This window comes from Equus quagga, chromosome 9 (genome assembly GCF_021613505.1).
Source record: "Equus quagga isolate Etosha38 chromosome 9, UCLA_HA_Equagga_1.0, whole genome shotgun sequence".
NCBI classification, from domain to species: domain Eukaryota; kingdom Metazoa; phylum Chordata; class Mammalia; order Perissodactyla; family Equidae; genus Equus; species Equus quagga.
In genome coordinates, this window is record NC_060275.1 from 13,851,693 (window position 1) to 13,870,626 (window position 18,934).

At 39.7% G+C, this 18,934-nt stretch overlaps 1 protein-coding gene across 4 annotated transcripts in view; it reads right to left on the minus strand.

The window, feature by feature from the left end:
• Positions 1-18,934, minus strand: part of LOC124245060 (serpin B7-like) — a 79,354-nt gene that overhangs the window by 6,104 nt on the left and 54,316 nt on the right. For 3 of the 4 annotated variants that reach the window (XM_046672187.1, XM_046672189.1, XM_046672188.1), the window contains exons 8-11: positions 6,038-6,220; positions 3,217-3,267; positions 2,089-2,214; positions 1,279-1,396 (exon numbers count right to left, since the gene is read on the minus strand). In XM_046672187.1, coding sequence (XP_046528143.1) covers positions 1,279-1,396; positions 2,089-2,214; positions 3,217-3,267; positions 6,038-6,220 — 478 coding nt within the window. The remainder of the gene's footprint in view (positions 1-1,278; positions 1,397-2,088; positions 2,215-3,216; positions 3,268-6,037; positions 6,221-18,934) is intronic. The other variant, XM_046672190.1, reaches the window with a different exon arrangement.

Sequence of the window (18,934 nt, forward strand, 5' to 3'; positions counted from 1 at the left end):
CTATTTCACATCCCACATAAAAGTCAAGTTGAGATAGATTATAAAGCTAAATCTAAACCCTAAAACAATAAACCTACTAAAAGAAAACAGAAGAGAATATCTTAGTGACCTTCTCATCAGCAAAACTTTCTTAGAGAATACACAGAAAGCAGAAACCACAAAATGAAAATATTGATAAATTGGACTTCATTAAAATTAGAAACTTCTGCTCACCGAAACTATAGTTAACAAAATAAATACACAAGACACAGACTAGGACAAAATATTAGTAATATATGTATCTGACAAAATATTTATATCCAGAGTATGCAAAGAATTCTTGCAATGCAATAACAAAAAGAAAACAACCCTATTAAAATATGGGCAAATAACTTGAACAGACACTTCATAAATAAAAATATATTGAGCCAATAGACATACAAAAAAAGATGCTCAATGTCATTAGTCATCAGAAAAATGCGAGTTAAGACCACAATAATGTACTACTATACACCTACTAAAACAATTAAATGAAAAATATTTATAACACCAAAAATTGGAGAGGATTTTCGGTAAGTGGAATTTTCATAGTGATGGTGAGAATGTGAAATGGTTCAACCACTTTGGAAAACTATTTGGCAGCTCTTTAAAAAGGTAAACCTCCACCTAGCTTAAAACCTAGCAATTCTCTTAAGCATTTATCAAAGAGAAATTAAAAAATATGTACACAAAACCCTTTTACAAGAAAGTTTATAGTAATGTTATTCATAATGGCCCAAAACTAGAATCAACATAGGTGTCCATCAAGAGAAGAACGGATGAACTGTGGTAGAGTCACAACATTTTTATTGTTGAGTGGAAGACTACTCAAGAATGAAAAGGCAGGAACCACGGAGATATCCAAAAACATGAGTGGATCTCAAAAATAATATGCCGAGTGAGAAAAGCAGGGCACAAAAAACACGCTATTTCAGAAAACAAATAGAATCAAAGACTTCTCATTCCATCATTTGGGCATATTGAAATTTTTGCCTTTCACCAAACTGTGTATTATTCCATTGACTTTGAATTTCAGAACAGGCGAAACCAAGCTCTTGGCAAAACCAAGATGGGAGAATCAGAGAGGTGGCTGCTGGGGAACAGACCTGGAGGAAATTTTCAGTGTGATAGTAATGTTCTGTGTCTCCACGTGCGTTTGTCAAAACTGTCCTAGCGTACTTTTGAAGATGTGAGCATCTCACTGAATGTAAATTATCCCTAAAAGAAGAAGAAGATGGAGAAAAAGAAGAAACCTTTTACCTTTTGTCTCTTGTTCAATCCATGAGTTAATCTGCATTCTGGCTCCTTCTAAATTATTTTTGAAATCCAAATTTTCAGGTTTCAGTTTATGTAATTGTTCAATACAGTCCAAATATGTCTGTAAAGTAAGCATAGAAAAAGAAGAGACATAGCAAATAAATTATGATTTTAATACATTTAGGTCATATATGGTAGGAATTATATGAAAATAGAGGCAGGAACACATAAAACGCCATTATCCAGGACTAGGCCCAATTAATAAAAATAAATATCTTTGTCATGTTTGAGGTCGATAGTTGAGCAAAATGAACAAATTGCTACAGGATGTTATTTCAATGCCAAGGACATTTTCAGCCTCTGAGGTTGTACTTCACCCATAACCGCATAGTTAGGATAATCAATCTTAGAATAGTTAGCATTCTTAGCCTGGGGTTCCAAGATATCAGTTCCTCTTTTATTATCGATATCAAAATTAAGTCAGTGTTGTTGTTTTTAATCATAAACTATGTAAAACTTAGGCTTTTTATGCTTCAACTGGGCTGGTCTGAAACATAAATGAACGTGTTACAAATTAGCATTTGAAAGTTAAAGTCATAAACCTATATTTTTCTATATGAAACAAAATGCAATAGTAAAATATATTGTATATTCTACATGTAGTAATATCTATCTAAGTAAATACATATGTAATATCTTTTCTATTTTTCTGTAGTTTTGATAGCACAAACAATGCCAGAATAGATTAAATAAAGAGAGAGAGGAAAGACTTCTACCTGACTTAGAGAAGAGAGAAGTTTTATTTTAACTCACCGGGAGGAATGGATGGGCTGCTTCTGCAAATATGCCACTTGCCATGTGGACTTGACCATGGCTAGACAGGCTGATTTCAGAGAGGAGTGCTTGAATATGTGAATGGATCCCTGTATCTTGTTCACACTAAGATGAAGTCAGAACATACTTGAAATTGGGGGCCTTGGTGTCACACACTTAGGTATCAACTAAAGTTAGACCAAAGGCTCTGGGTTTGCATTAGGACACGCTATTTCAGAAAACAAATAGAATCAAAGACTTCTCATTCCGTCATTTGGACATATTGAAATTTTTGCCTTTCACCAAACTGTGTCACCCGACAAGCTGATCATACGTGGGTAGCAGGCAGCATAGCAACGTATCTCAGTCACCTCACAGGTGTGAGGGGTGACATGGCATGTTTCCTGGCCTGGCCAGAGTCCGTCCTGCCTCCTCCGCCAGATGGCCCAGAGTACACAATCAGCACTGGCATATCACTTGTAGTCCAGTTGGCATCAAGAAAAAATGTGTTTGTTGTATTTTGTAACAAATAAGAATTCCGGGCAATAAAAGTTGGTCTTAGTAGCCCCTCCACAGATAATAGGGGGAAGGTCACACCTAGAAAGCTACAGACCACCTTAGACGAGTGAAAGTATACATTGAATATTTTTTCTAGATATTAGCAATATAGAAGAGCATTCAACAATAAAACTTATCAAGATAACCATCTTTGGTTATATTTTCAAAAAATGATATATTTATATTTTTGAGCACTCACTGTGGTCCAGGACTGTTTGAAGCAATCTCCTACTATCTGGGTAGCTTTTGGGGTTCCTTTGTGAAATCTCTTTGAGAATAGTCTCCCTTCTGCACTTATTGCTCTAAGGAAGGGATAGCCTTTCTTCTCAGAGACTAATTGTCTCTACCTCAACTTTTTGACAGTGTCCATTTTGTCACCTCTTGTTTCCAAATCTCAACATGATCAATTATCTTAAAACAGCATCTGCAGGAGTTTGACTCGATCTATGTTCTAGACTCAAGGGCCGTCTGGAATAAATACTCTGTTTTATTGCCTTAAACCTTTAGTCCTCATGGCCTAAAGATGGGCTGCCACAGGAGAAGCAAAAGGAAAGCGGAAACTGTACTTACCTTTGTGTTTGAAGCATTTGCAGCTCTTGTTAGTTCCTTCAAGTGAAGCACCTACAATGGGAAATCAAGAACTATATTCAGAGACGATGCCAATACTACTCCAGACAGTGACATAGCAAATCATTCTCTCGCTATAAATGCTAGATGCTTACATTTTTATGAACTTTCTGTTGTTCCCTTCACCTTTCTCTTACCTGTTTCTTAGTTTTGTTCCTTATAAAAACAGTTTATTGTTTCAAAGAGGAAAGGTGAGTTTGAGAAATGAAACATTTCATGTGCTTTTAGGCAGCAGTGTGAGTATCAGAGTGTGAGGGATGAGCGGTAGGCACCTACTTGTGTATATGCATGTTTACCTTTATAATCCTTGTGGTAGAATACAAGCTGAAGGTTTAAAAAAATCCTAAGGTTTTAAAATCAATTCAGTCTTGCTCATGTGTATTGTCGCTTAATTTTGTTCATTGCTACATTTCCAGTTTTGAAACATAATAGGAACCTCATAAATATTTGTTGAATGAAGAATGAATGACTGTGTGCATAACTGAATGAGTGTTACTATCATTTGCAGGTGGTTAATATCATTGGTTACTCACTGAGCATACAAAGATAATGATTGAATTCAAATAATAAATAATTATTTTAAAGTTATTTTCACAAATGTTCCCTGATTTGATGCTCACAGTATCCACTGGAGATTCCAGTAGTGTGTATCATTTTCTCAGCTAAGAGTTAATATGTTTCCCATAGTCCTATTGACTTACCTGAGGTCTGACCACAGTTTCCTAAGGCCTGCGTCAGAGAAGGGCTGAAATAAAATATTGCAACTCTTTTCAAATATTTATAGGGTGAGTACATTTGACATGTTTTGTGTGACTTCCTAGAGTAGAAATGGGATGAAAAAGCAGTAGACACAGGGCAGATATTATAACTTCTTAGAATATACGTGGAAGAGGGCGTAATGTTTGTGTATGTATCTTTTGAGAATAGGAAAATGATAAAGGAGCAATGGTTATCGAGAGGTCCACTTTAGCTCAAGGCTAGGAAGAACTTGCTAAAAGTTAGAGCTGTCTGAATGTTTGTTAAAAAGCTACTTCATACTATTAAATTCTACCTTTTCAGAGGACTTCGAACAAACTGAACAACCTCTTGCCTGCTGGGTTCCAGCGGAGATTAAAGCACAGAGTGGAGAGTGGGAATTTTATGAATTCTCTCAGTTCTGAGGTTGCCTGTTTGTCTCCTGGATCATAGGACATATTGTTCCACAATCCAGGGACTCTGCATGAATGGCGCCCCCTGGTGTTGCTTCAGTGGTCATCATCACCACCATCATCATCATCATCATCATCATCCTCATCCTCAAAAGAAAGCACAGTTGTTGAACCTGGAATTCTGAGCATTTGGCTCAGTCTTTGGATGTTGTAAGAGAAAATCATTAAGAAGATGAAAATATGAGGATTTTTCTCCATTGTGTATGGGAAGCGTCAAGGAAAGAATTTGAATTTTTTATTTCTCTTCTGATTCAGGCTGCTTGGCTGTCAGAAGAGACAAAGAATTATTTCCACGCCAGACTCTCTCTGCCTGACTTATGCCCTCAGCACAGGGAGCCATGCTACCTCTCTGGTTGCAAAACCTGAAGCATGCAGAAGTGTGGATGGAGCTCCAGCCATCAGGCTGTCTCTCATTTTGAAGGAAGGGATAGAGGGAGGAGTGACTCTCTCCACACTCACCCAAGACAACTTGTAAAGATTCCCATGGCTTTCTCCTTCTCATCTCTTTCTCCCTCTCCACAAGCAAGTATTTATTGAGTATCTACAATGGGTTAAACACTTGGGACCTATTCTCCCAATGCATGGGAGTGGAATAAAATTGAACACAAGAGTTCTTACATTTAATTTTTCTTGAGTTTAAATATATTATTAAATTCAGAGCTTGACTCCTGCTTTTCTTATTCATTTCCAGTTTAAATCTTGGCTGGGGAGCAACTTTGTTCCACTGGTTAAACCATTCCCTCTATCGTAAACAGAGAGATGATTAAAGCATGTTGAAAGATGCCTACAAAGAAATACTTTTTCCAGTCAGCCAAAATTATTGGTTGAGTTAAAATGCTGGTGATCTCTTTGGAAAGGTAATTGTACAGATTGTAAAGCCTTGCAAAATATTCTTTATGTGATCTGTAATTGTTAATTTATTCAAGCAGCAATTATTGAGTCAACAGCCAAAAATAGTTTTTGAAAGCTTCCTAAGTGCTGGGTGCTGGCAGCCCTGGGCATTTGCTATATGCTGGACACAATCTAGCATAATCCTGACTACTTCATTTATTCTTATTATCTGCCTTGCGTTATCCATCTGTATCTTAAAACAGATCACTTTCAGTTCACCTAGCAAAGGGTTGTATTTTGAGAAAACAAAACTCTTAAAGAGTGGGTCTCATCTGGGAGTATGTTCAAAGGTCCTGAATTTGGAGAGGACATTGGGATGTGGACCCACAGCAGGAAGGCCCTGGAAAGCTAAGGATGCATGGGTGGGAATAGAGGTAGGGACTCTCAGTTTGGCCTGGGCCAGGTTGATCTAACTGAATGCCTTTCCCTATCCTGGCTTCTGCTGTGCCCACTCATCCTCTGCCCCTCAGAACAGAGCTATGGGAAATCTGACCTTCTGCACCCTTTTTGAAAGAGCCAGTTTTATAGGTAACAACATTAAGAGAAGGAGGACATTCTCTTGTTTTACAGAGTTGGGCATCTATGAAATCTCCATAACAAGACAGTGTTGGAAATTGTGACTCGATTGTCTTCTAGACATGGCTGAAAGTGTGTTTGTGACATACCTGTTCCATCTGAGATGCACTGTCACCTCTGGCCCCAAAGAGCACCACAGCCAGGGCAGACAGGAGACTCAGGGGAGAAAAGAAGAGGTTCTCAGCTGTGTGGTCATAGCTCATCTCTTTAAAGACATCAAAGCAGAACTGTGCATTTGCTGCACTGAGTGAGCCCATTGCTTTGCCTGGGGTCTGGAATACAAAGGCAAACAACAATGACAAAGGTGTAAGTCGGAACACCACTACTTCAGCTTATTTCAAATTAGGGCAAGAATTACTCCTATTTTGTGAATCCTAAATGTTTAAAGAGGGGCTTTGTGGAAGCAGAAAGAACACAGATTTTGGAATCAAATGCATGTCCAACTCTGCCACATTCTAGCTTTATGACCCAAGGCCCGTTACTTAAGTTTTCTTTGTCTCTATTTTTCTCTTCTGCAAAAGTGGCTAAATGACAGCTTCCTTACAGGATTAGTATAAGGATTAAATTATGTAATATTTGTAAAGTGCCCAAGACTGTGCTTGCACATCATTAAGTGGTCAAATACGTCAGTGACTATTGTCAGTATTGTTGTCATTATTGTTAGCTTAGGTTAGTTCACTTGGTTAGGGTAATGACAAAGAGGACAAGGCTATAGTTTTGATCCCAATAGACACATGGCCTCTATGAGGCTTTCAAAAGTGCCACACAAAAGGGACTCACTGAGCGAGAGAGTAAGGACACAACGGCCAAAGCCCATGTCCACCACTGGAAAATATTTCAAAGTACACATCCCCGACAGTGGGTTGGCAGTGCCATCAACATATGTAATGGAGAGTATTAGTTCATATATATTTTTAAGAGAGGAAGAAATATAACTAAGCATGTTAGAGTCCTACAGAATTATTATGCCACTTTCTTCTATGAAACTGTCCTCAAACATTTTTTGAGAAAGACAGAGCTCCTGTTCTAGGGTCTGTGGGGCCAGCAGAGCTCACCTTGGGGTGGTGCCTTCACGTGGCTGCTCACAAACACACCAGGGTTTAGGACATCTCAGCCTCTCCAAAGGAGCTAGCCTAAAGTCACTTAAGAAGGGCGTTCCAGGAAGAAGGACAGTGTTTCATTCCTGCCTTCCTTCCTTCAGTCACTAAACCCTCTCTTGCCCTGGGCACTGTCTAGAGGAGTGAGGTTAGAGGATAATGGGGAACCTCAGCATTTCTCCTTCTACCCAGTGCTTGGGGGAATCAGGCAATGGGACCCCATGTACTGTAGAACCGTGTTCTGCATCCCTCTTCTCTTTAGGGGGCTGTCTTGAAGACTCTCCATGGAGTCTGTTGCCTCTTGGGATTAGTACTGGGACTAGGATGAGGGAAGATCCTAGGGTGCAAAATATAAGGAAGCACTCACTTTAACACGACAACCCATTCTTGTGTGATCCTGACCATGGGAATGAGCCTCTCCTTAAGAATGAGCCACCCACTGCAGAATTTAAGGAGATACTTGTGCTCAGAGTTGTATAAGCACAGGGCCAGCACCTATGAATAAGTGCCTCCTTAAACTTTGCTCCCTTAAGAGCCTTGTTTGCCTCATCCCATTCCTGGCCCTGCTTGGGATACCTGGGTTTTGGAAACAGGAGGCTGCAAGTCTGTATTTTTCATGGCAATACTGTTACTTCTATTGTGCTACAGATACTTTAAGGGGCTTCCATTAAGATATTGGAATTGGAGTGAAATTCTCCCCTTGTCTGTTGTTGATGCAAATGGAGTGTAATAGTCTTAGGAAAGTGCAAAAGTCTTAGGAAAATGCCTTGTTGATCCTGCATGTTTTAAAAAGAGAAGAGACTCAATATGGTAAATTTCCTAAAAGAGCACCTGAAAATGAAAGCTTGTAGTTGCTGAGTTTGAGTAGAAATGTAAATAGAAAAGTCATAATTCTTTTTTCTGAAGGATTTATCTTATATAATGTCTTGCCAATATCTTGGCACCTCGCAGCAACTTTCCCCAGCCTAGGGGCGTGGTTCCAAAAAAACAGCCTTAAGAATTCTTACACAGAGAAGAGCAAGTTTAAATAACTTAGCTGGCTAAGTGGTTGACACTTCATAGTGATCAGAAATGTTACCACTTGCTTGAAAAGCTGCCACTCTCTTTATATCAACACAGAAGTAAAATTGTCTAAGAGACCAGTATATTTCTGTTGCCTCCTTGTCATATAACTGGGAATAGAATAGGAGGAGGGAGAAAAATGGGGGTCAGATGGGGTTCAAGTTCCCAGGAAAATAAATATAGATGTCTAGACCAGGACCTATTCTCAAAGTTTGTCAGATAATTGACCCATTGTTTTATTCCCCTCATTCAACTGTTTGGGAAACCTGCTCCCTGGTAACTCATGGCCACCCTGTAATCAAAAAACCATCCTCTGGCTATTCCAGATAGTTCTGGTTGGATCCACAGAATTCAAGAAACATGTTTGTGCTGTGAAGGGACAATTAGTTAAAATGGCTGATCATGGGCCTTTATAATAGAGAGCTTTTAAATCAGACAAACTTGAGCTCTAACATGAACTTTGCCTTTTGCTATACGTCTGAGTAACTTATTTGACTTCTCTGAACCTATTTATAAAATAAGGATAATAGCAGATACCTGACAAAGTTGTTGTGAGTGTTCAATGTTACAATGAATATAAAGCCTCTAAGCAGAACAATTATTCAATAATGTCAAAGAAAAGTCGTGACTTTGAGAAGGAAAATGCCAGGTCCCCAAATTAATTCTACAAATGGGGAAGCTGATGTGAGCCTGGTAGCTTACCTAACTTACTCAAGTCCACATAGCTAGAAAGCATCAATTTCAGAATGAACACTCAAGTTTCCTAACTCACTGTCCAGCATCTTTCCCTCTAATTTACCAGACAGAGACATAACCAAGAAAAAAGAGAATCTAAATTTTGTTACCACACACCACAATTTCCTCTTAGGGATACATACACATTAAAAAACCAAATTTCTCACGCGGCCTCAGTTCAGTCATCATTCAAGTCCCCAGCTTAACCTAGGAATAATGATTGGTGATAGGAATGGCTCTCTGCAACACTGGAAACCGTGATGTCACAAAGCTCAATCAGTGAGTACGAATAGCTGAAAAGAGAACCACACTGCCTTGTTTTCAATTTGTGCCTCCCCACCACCGTCCCCCAAACTATAGCACCTCTCACTGTCCTTTTCCTTCAATTACAACTAAATATTTTCCCCTACACTTTCTGAGAAAAGTCATCACCAATTCCAAAAATCATGTCACAGAAGGTAAATGTAGTGTTTGCACTTTTACCTTGTCTTCAAGTCGGTCAAAGTTCTGCTTGGTGAGCTGAGAGCCGTGTCTGCGACACACAGACACAAGCAGCGCTCAGCACCACAGCTTGCTCCTCCTGTCTTCCCAGAATTTGGTTGCACAAGTCATTTTTCTTTGCATAGTGAAGTGATTTAAAGCATTTATACAAAGGAGTAGAAAGGGAGCCAGCTGACGTATGCATTGTAAAGTGCACTGCTTCCCTGGGTCAACATGACCCAAGAGATTTAGAAAAAAAAAAATAATGAAACATTTAATGCCGTGGATTTTATGTAATAAGTTGAGGATTATTTTATAATAACAAAATATATTAGATGCTTAAAAATTAAGTGTAATGTATATGTATATATTACACATACCCTCTGGCTATGACAACAAATTATTGGTGTTTAAAAGCCAGAGAGGAGGCATTTTGTCTTGGGAAGTGCTAACAGGCTTCTTTCCCTGACTCCTAAGATGAGACATGATGAACGAAATGCTCTTCTTTCTTGCATAGACGCATCTGGGGATGGGTAACCCTTTTGAGTAGGGATTTCAAACATCCCTCATGGCAAATGTAGGCAGGATTCCCAGACGAAGCTAGTTACAGATCAGCTGTAGCTCCAACTCAGACAGAGACAAATGTGGTGTCTCAGATATGTTAGAAATGAAGGGGTCTTAGAAAGCATCTCTTCAGAGATTCGCAACTCCATGTAAGAAATAGTTTTTATGTTGTGATCCAGAATATATATTCAAAACTGAAACGTGAGTTTCACAAAAATACTTCCCCCTCTACTAATGATGCATTTGAATATTTCCTTTTCTATTCTCTCCTTTTTCATGTTTTAAACTCTAGTGGCAATTTACTAAATCATTTGTACAACCCATTAATCAGTCCCACCCGGCAGTTGGAAAATACCGATCCAGCCCAATTGCCTCATTTTGTAGAGGAGGAAACTAAGCCCTAGGTAAGTTTCCTATAACTGAGCATGCATTTAACACAGTGCACAGACTAGAAAGGATTTGTGTTCTCAAATTGCGTAGTACACAGAAATAACTTATATAAAGGATAATGCTGGGTCTTTGTGTCCAAGCACAGAAGATTTTATTTGTATATTGCTATTAGGTATCCTGGTTGAGTTAATTCACTTAATCTGAATTCTCTAACAATTTGTGGCTTTGATTTTACCCATACAGATTAAACTACTATACCTTAAAAATATTTTTCTATAAAAATGAAGACATCTATTTTTGCTTTTTTTATAAAGAATCCCCCCCAACAAAGTATTAGCTAAGACGAATTGGGTGTAATTAAAGTCAAATCCAGGCACCCAAACTTGCTCTTTTTATCAAATTACACACACATATACATACATAGAGAGAAAGCTTCTACTTTTAAAAACAGTATCCAAACTACAAACATATCCAGAGGAAGAAGAGCCTAATTAATGGAAGAAAAAGATTGAATGGAACGAAAAGGAAAAGAAGAAAAAGCAGGATTTAGATATTTTGTTTTTCCATTAAATGACCCCTGATTTGTGTAGGTAACATAAAAACAGACACCAAATATAGTTACAACAGAAAATGAGTTCAATAGTTTCCCTTATTAAATTTTCTAGTGAATTTTATAAAATTATTGGACCCACATGAATAAATACTTGGATTACGGTCTTCCCAAAACAGAATTGGCAAATTCCCACCCTCTCTGACAATTAGGCAGTGTTTGGCTTTATGCTGAATGTGAAAGGAAATGGCCCACTAGCCAGTAGAAAAAGTCCCCATGATAGTGCTTGCTCCTCAGATTCTCAGAAGGGCAAGGGAAGAAAGGAAGTACCTAATTACTTGTAATGTTAGCGAGAGGCCGCCTGGATGTACAGACTATATTCTCAAGAAAACCTTGTGTGTTCAGAGAGCTGACTCGCCTCCCTGAAGCACAGCCAGCAGCAGTCCACCCTCTGAGTCCAGAACCACGAGAAGGGCTGCAGAGACACAGCACTGCTCGTTGAGGAGTGGAGGACTCGTGCAAGGGCTTGAGCAAAGGAGAGGGGGCAGTATTTTTCATGCCTGGAGAAAAATGAACTTTTAAATGACTCAAAATCTTCTCTAGATTCTCAGAGAAACAACCTTGCATCAGATTGTCCACCAATTGAGAGAACTTCAGTTCTCTCATAACGTCCTGAGGAGGATTTGAATTCAAGGAGGAAGAGGGAAAAGGAGGGGCTCACGATGAAAAGAGAATGCTACCAACTTCACAGACTGATTCATGTATGGATGCTGTTCCCCCAGACACCCAAAGAACACATACTTAAAACGTAATTCACTAGATGACTATTCACAGAACCAGGGGGTTATTTGCAAAGGTGGCTGGGCGTGTTCAATGACTTCTGTGCTATTATTACCTGAAAATACTCTGTTAACAAAAGAACATTTGCTGGTTTCTCCTGCCTATAAATTCTCTTGTCTATAAAGACTCTGATTAATAGCTAGGAGTGAGGGTGTGTCTCCCTGCCTATTGTCCTAGATGCTTAAAGGGAGAGATCATTGCATGTGGTCACCTTGGAGCCCTAATTCCATAGAAATTGCACCCATCTAGTGGTCCGTGGTGCTGCACTTGGTTTTCTTCGTGCCATAATGGATAGCTTCCACCTAGAATGGCCTAATTTAGGTATACAGAGCAAGGATTCTTAACCTAGTGGATCTATGGATAGGACTCAAGTGATCTTTGAACTTCTTAAAAATATATATGTGAATTCTTGTATATGTGCACATTTCGATACTTTTAGTCTGATTCTCAAGGGGAGCATTTATTTCAAAAATTAACAGATCATTACAATAAAGGCTTCCAGTGGCCTTACGTGGGTGTCCTGAAGTTCAGCTCTTCTCTCTTCTCTGGTGTCCACCCTCTCTGCTCTGGTTGCTGATGTTACTGTCATTTAAAGACTGCTAAACTGAATCTTGAGAAGTCCTCCTCTTTCACCCCACATTCATTCAATCACAAAGTCCTAACCAGTCAGGCCACCTCCTAAATGTGTCAATTTCCTCCACTTCTGTCTGTCCCCAAGACCTGCATGCTGGTTCCGGCCACCATCACTTCCCACCTGGACCACTGCCCAGTTCTTCCTGTTAACAATCTTGTAATACTCTAGCCCAGTGTCCACACATCAGCAAACACAATCCTTCAAAACACAAACTTGAAAGTGTAACTCCCCTCCTTAGAGCTCTCCATGCCTTTACGCCAAGGCTAGAACAAAGGCAAACTCCTCATTGTGGTATATAAGGCCATTGTAGCCAGCTCCTTGCTCCTCCCCTTTCACGGCCTTTGCTCTCTACTTCCTGTAGCCAAACTTGTAACTCTCAGAGCAGTCCCACTGTTTCTCACCTCCTCTGAGCCTTGAAATAGGTTATTCTCTCTATTGGAACCCTCTTCCCCTCTCATCCCATTTCCCCTTACTCTACTCATTCCTCCAGGTGTTAGCCCAATCATCCTTCCTCCAGGAAGCCTTCCTATCTTTCTAGTATTAGTTTGGAAACCCCCACTGCTTACTTCCATAGCACCTCTGCCCTCATTCACAGAAGTTACCACACTGCTATGACTTGTGAAAATTGTGATAACTCCTAGCAGCCTAGGAATCAAACTCTTAGCAGCATTGACAAGTCTTGTCTGAAGAGGCACACTTGGAAAGAAATTTTACATTTAAAAATGGGTTGCTTTTAAGACCTCTAGAAAGTATTTCTGTCCGTTTTCTGTCCTCTTCACAATTCCTTTTCCATCCTGCACCTTCCCCTCTCCCTCCCAACGCGCTGAGCATATTGAGGTATATGTATTGTTTTGCTTGTTTGAATTATAAGCCAATAATAGAACTCAATGTTTATAAAAGACTAGTCGCTTTAGTTTCACCAAAGCTTCTCATGTTTAAGTCCAATGGTGTTCTTGTTTCAGTTCACAATGCCATGGGCAAGAAACAGAAAGGTATCAAAGGGCAGTCTCAGAACACAGTTACGTTCTGACAGCCAGCCAGCTACCTGCTTTTTCACGTAAGCTCATTGTGGTTTTCTCTTGAAGGTGCTGCTGGTGTCTACAGGGAGGATTAGGTTTAATGAATGCTATTCTAGTCATGAGTCTTCACAAATTCCAGGTTTGTCCATGGGGATAGAAATGAAATATTAATGTCAAGGGATGTCCGGGTAATTAAAGACATATATACCGCCTTTCTCTGTTGATGGGCAGAATCTGTCAATCAGTGAAGGAGAATAGAATGTGCTGGAGAGAAATTAGAAGGGAGCAAAAGATGGCCATACCTTCTCTCAGAGAGTTGTACTTAGGAGAGCTTATTAAGAGTATTTATATTATTATTATTATTATTATGACTATATAAGCTTTCAGAAAGTATATTATTAAGAGAAATAACACCTAGCCAGATGAAATCACCTAAAAGTGTAAATAACCCAAATGTAAGAACATGTAGTCATGTAATTATGCATTTTCCCAAACTTGTGAGAGGTGTAGTGTTCCAGAAAAGCCTGAGATCATCAGAGACACTTGGAGTCAGTCACTGGGTATGCCAAAGAGTGAGCCATGTAAGGTGTTGGAGCATGAGAGGGGAGGACTCTGGCCATGACCAAGGCACAAGTGAGATTCATGATGAAGTCCAAGGCAGCCAGTTGTGATGGAAAGAACACACATGATCTTGGACAATTACCTAACCTCTCTGAACTTTATTTTCCTTATGAAATGAGAATGGCAATAATAATCATAATCATTTCTGTCTTACAGGATTGTAAGGAGAATTGAGATGAGGGCTGTGAAAACATTTTGTACGTGATAGAGCAGTGATGGTGATGAAGAAAGTGATGGTGAAGATGATGATATTGCTCCTCTTCTTCATTGCAAAATGAGTGAGAAAAAGTTTCTTCCTGCTCCTGCAGAGAAGGAAGATCCACCAAAGCTCCTCCTCCATCTGGAGATCGTGCCTTTATCCAGGCTTTGGTATGTGACTAACAGAACACAGAAAGTTCTCAAGGAGGTGCTGATGGAGGTGAGAACAAGTACAGGCAAGGGCCCCTGTTATCTGGCCACAGTTTCTGTCTGCACTTACACTCTCTGTTTGATTTTGATCCTTTCTTAGGACCATAAGGGAATTTATTCATTTAAAATGAGGAATGGATACTCCCCATATTCCATACCTTACCCTTAAAGGGTTTATAATCTACCCAGCCATGCACACACCACATGTGCACGCACACACACATAAATAGAACATAGCAAGAAATTTGAGCACACCTCTCATAAAAGGATGCACAGTGTGGAGATCTTCACAGAGAACATGAATGTGATCAGGTGTTGGAACAATTAAATGGGTGTGAAACAAAGATGGAGAGAGGTTGCCAGTCAGAGAGGACGGAATGAACAACGTGAAAATGGTAGATCTGGTTTTCCATTAGTACAAGGTGGCTGGAGCTTAGAGTCCTTGGCAGAGAGTGGCAAAACCAGGTGGAAAGGGAAATAGGGTAAAACTGTGAAAGGCTTTGGGTGCCATGGTGGGGTTTAGACTCTGTCCTTAAGTGCCAAAGAGCCATCAGTGTTTTATAAGGATCTGTGTGACTTGATCCAATCTGTGTTTTAGGAAGTTAACTGGCCTTTGTAGATGAAAACATAGAATATCTTCATGAGTTTGGGCTTAAGAGTGAGAGGGCAGTAAGAATCTCAAGAGGCAGGCAGACCAGATACCAGAGCAATCCAGAGAGGTAAAAGACCTAAACTAGGGCAGTGCCGATGGGAAGGATGAAGAAGGAGATAGTCAAGAGATATTTTAGTGGTAACACCAATGAACAGTTCCAGTGAACAGTGAAAAAGAAGAATACGAAAGAAGAAGAATGCAATTGATGTTTTGAGCTTGAAGTTTTAGACAATATTTGTCCTTAACGAAAAATGGGCACCCAAGAAAGTGTAACTGACTCACAGAGGATGGTGACGTGTTTCATCTGAGACATGTTTAGTTTTACTCTAGCACATTCAGGTGAACTTATTCAGAAGGCAGTTGTGAATTTGGATGAAGTCAAACATATAAATGGTGTCATCAGCTATTATCAAAGCCGTGTGATCAGATAGGATCATACATAGAGAGAGTTTTGAGTAGGAGGTGTTTGGAAACACCTATAGTTAAATAAGCAGATTGAAGAAACATAAATCCTAAAAGATAAAAAGTCATCTTTGTGTAAAAAGAAATCTGTTATAAGATCAATGACTTGATCTTACACTAAAGTGGTGCTTGAGGTCTCATTTCCATCCCTAATCACACCCTTGGGACTAATGACTATATTCATTCTAAAGACATTCTGAGTGCCTATCATAAGTTTAGCATTGTTCTGGGGATGTGGGGATACAAAAACAAATCAGACATAGATCTTGCCCCAAGAAGGATGAAGCTCAATGTCAAGAGAGAATTTGAACAGCTGGTACTTTTGTTATTGTTGAACCTGATGTATATGGACAACGTTCAAAAGACAACATCAATACTGCTACAACTGCTGCAGTTTCGGAAGCTGTTTCAAGCTTGTGGAAGTTCCACCAACGTAAGCCTAGATCATGATCAGACAATGTAGCCCTTCTCTGCACGAGCCAGGCCCTTAACCACAAAGTGGGCAAACGGGCAGGACCAACTAACCGAAATTGTAGGGCAATCTTGTCTTAGTTTTCCTGTACTATTTCCTTACAAACCTGACTCTTACTCTTTCTGATGCTTGCTTCAAACCTCAGTGGCTTTGAGTCCCACCATGGCTGCCCAGGGAACCCTCTCAACAGAGGAGTTCTCATGCTTTGAACTGCACGGGCACCAGCAGAATGCATTGTCCTATATCCCATGCCTGTGTCTTTATCACCTAAGGACAGAGTCTGGGGATATGTTATTTTCGAATGGCAATAGGTGGGAATGTGGTTAATCAGAAAAAACAGGTTCTCCCAAAAAACATGCCACTGTATACCTTCCCATGAAATCTCTGAAAGACATAATAGTTGTTTGCAATGTGGCAGCTTAGTGATCACATTGTTTTTGTCAGGAGCTTTTCTACACCTTTCAGATCATGTCACATTAACTCATTCATACCGTATTTATGGATTCCACAATATTTGTTAAAAAATCAAGTGTCTGCCAGGCGTAGGACCAAGTGCCACAGTGCTGTGCTGTAGGCTACTCCTGATTTGTCTCGTCCCTATTCGGGTAAAAGTCTTTTGCGATGAAAACACAATTCAATAGGCAGCTACTGTTTATAAAATCCTAAGTAAGTTCAGCATGGTCTATTGATTCTCAATCTGTTTTTAATCTGTTTTGTTAAATTACTTATGGCTTGTTATAAATATTCATATATGCTAATCATTTCCCTGTGTTAATTTAAATCACAGTATTTAAAATGACCTCATCAGCCTGTGTAGGTTCTGTAAAAGTTACATTTGTGTTTAATTAATTGACAACATTGAACCAAATCAGATTTATATTTAAAAAGCATTCTTTTTTTTATTGTTTGCTTCCTTGGCTTGGAAAATAAAGAAAGTGCTGGTAGTCCCACAACTGGTCAGAGGATTTACACTGTACAGATTTGCTGTATTTCTTTTTTCTGATAAGTACAGAAAAAACTTGTAAACTACACAGCATTTGAAATAATATGCTGTAAATAACTGGCAACAGTTAATGGGTATTTAATATTCGAAAAACTATGTACATATTAAGTCTCTATCATGGAAAGGCCAAAAGATATCCACTTGAAATTATTAACAAAATATTTTGGTTGACCCCCAATCCTGATCCATGTTTTTCAGCATCTAGATTAGATGCTGATTTCAAATCAGATGTGTTAAAGTACACTCTAATGTCTTCTTAGGTCAGCAAGGAAAAGTTATTCTTCACACTTATTCCTAGCAGCTGGGCTTACTTCCCAGATTTTTAGAATATCTGTGATAACTACAGAGTTCCTGAAAAGATGCCCATGGCTGCTTCTCCCCTGTCATTACTGGTGGAGCGCTCCACAATTCCCAGATGTTATGCCCAGACCTGCGTGCAAACAGCCATGGAGGAGACTGGTAGAAATGAGTGTGGGAATAAAGACAATGAAATTAGAAATAGGCAAGGCAGGTGGTGGCAGAAATGCTGAAAGCAAGATCAGGATCATCAAGCAGGTGTCTGAGAAGGGTCAAGTCACCAAAAGCATCTGCCGACCAATGTTAGAAGGAAGTAAATGAAAGGGAACACCATGTGCTTCCAATTGAACTCAAATCTTTTCACTTGCGGTAGTTCCTTGATGTTGCAGGAGCTATTGTAATAGAAACCAATTGGATTTTCAAGGACAAGAGACTTTGCCACTAAACAAGATGATGTCCCCCTTCCTGATGACAAATAGGAATGGGTGATTGGCTCTGAACACTGCAGACTCGGGGAGTCGCTTTTCTACGATGTTGTTTCCCGCGGCAGCAGTTGCCTCTGTGCCCTCCTCGGTAACCTCTATGTACGACTTGTGCATCAATTTTGATATATACAGACGACCCCCTTCAGCGATACCAGAGAGATCAGCTCTGGACTCATCAAAGATATCTTTCAGCCCTAGGGCTTTTAAGTAGTGTTTGGTTTCATAATTCTTCTCTATCTTGAATTGAGGAAGGAACACCTCAACATACTGAGAGCTCATTTTTCTCGGATTGGTCCAGTCCATTAGATTCCGAAAGGTCAGTTTGTTTTCAATCTGCAGAGATATTTAAAAGGCAACTTAGATCCACTTGGTTAAGAAACAGCTGAAACAGCAACAACAAGGATGGTTTTCCATAATTATCCTCTCCCGGATACTTGCATGTAAGAATATGAATGGGTCCTGGAGGTGTCTGGAAATGGAAAATTATTAAAACAAATAGCTCAAGTGCTCTTTAATAAATCACGTTTGGTTTGCTCTGCTATGACAAGGTGTGGCTTATCTGTATTTCAGGGCACTTCTGTTCTCTACCCACATATGAACATATGTGGCCAAAGAGGAAGAATGGACAGATGAAGGAATTCGGGAGTCAGAGACCATCACAGGGAGAAAGGAGCCTTTAAATCAGTGTTTAAATCAGAAGTCCCTTAAATCAGTGTTTCCTGACCATTTTCCCGTCACGACAGACATGGAAAATGATAATGCTTGACCAGAGTGCAGGAGTAAACCAATGGAACCCCAGGTGACCCTAGGCAAGGAGCTCAGAGCTCTCACCTCAAGGTCTTGGGTGATCAATATCTCCCAGCACAGTCACCCACACTGTGCGGGAGGCTTGGATCCAAGTCGACTCTCCTACTCAACACATGGGACAACTGAAACTCAAGAGAATGTAGGGGAGTGTGCCCAAGTTGCACAGCTAGAAACCTTGGTTACACAGCCAGAGCCCACACCTCTCTCTCCAACACCATTGCTGCCCCCAAGTGATTCACATCTTGAGTTCACCAGCTCCTGAATACTGAGAATTGATCATAAATTATTCCAGACTTATAATGGGAAGATTTTTTATGTACCTTGCTTATAAGTCTTATATATGGACTTTTGTTCTCAAATTCGGGCTCACTGGAATCCTAAAAAGCTCTTCACAGCTATTAAACCTGA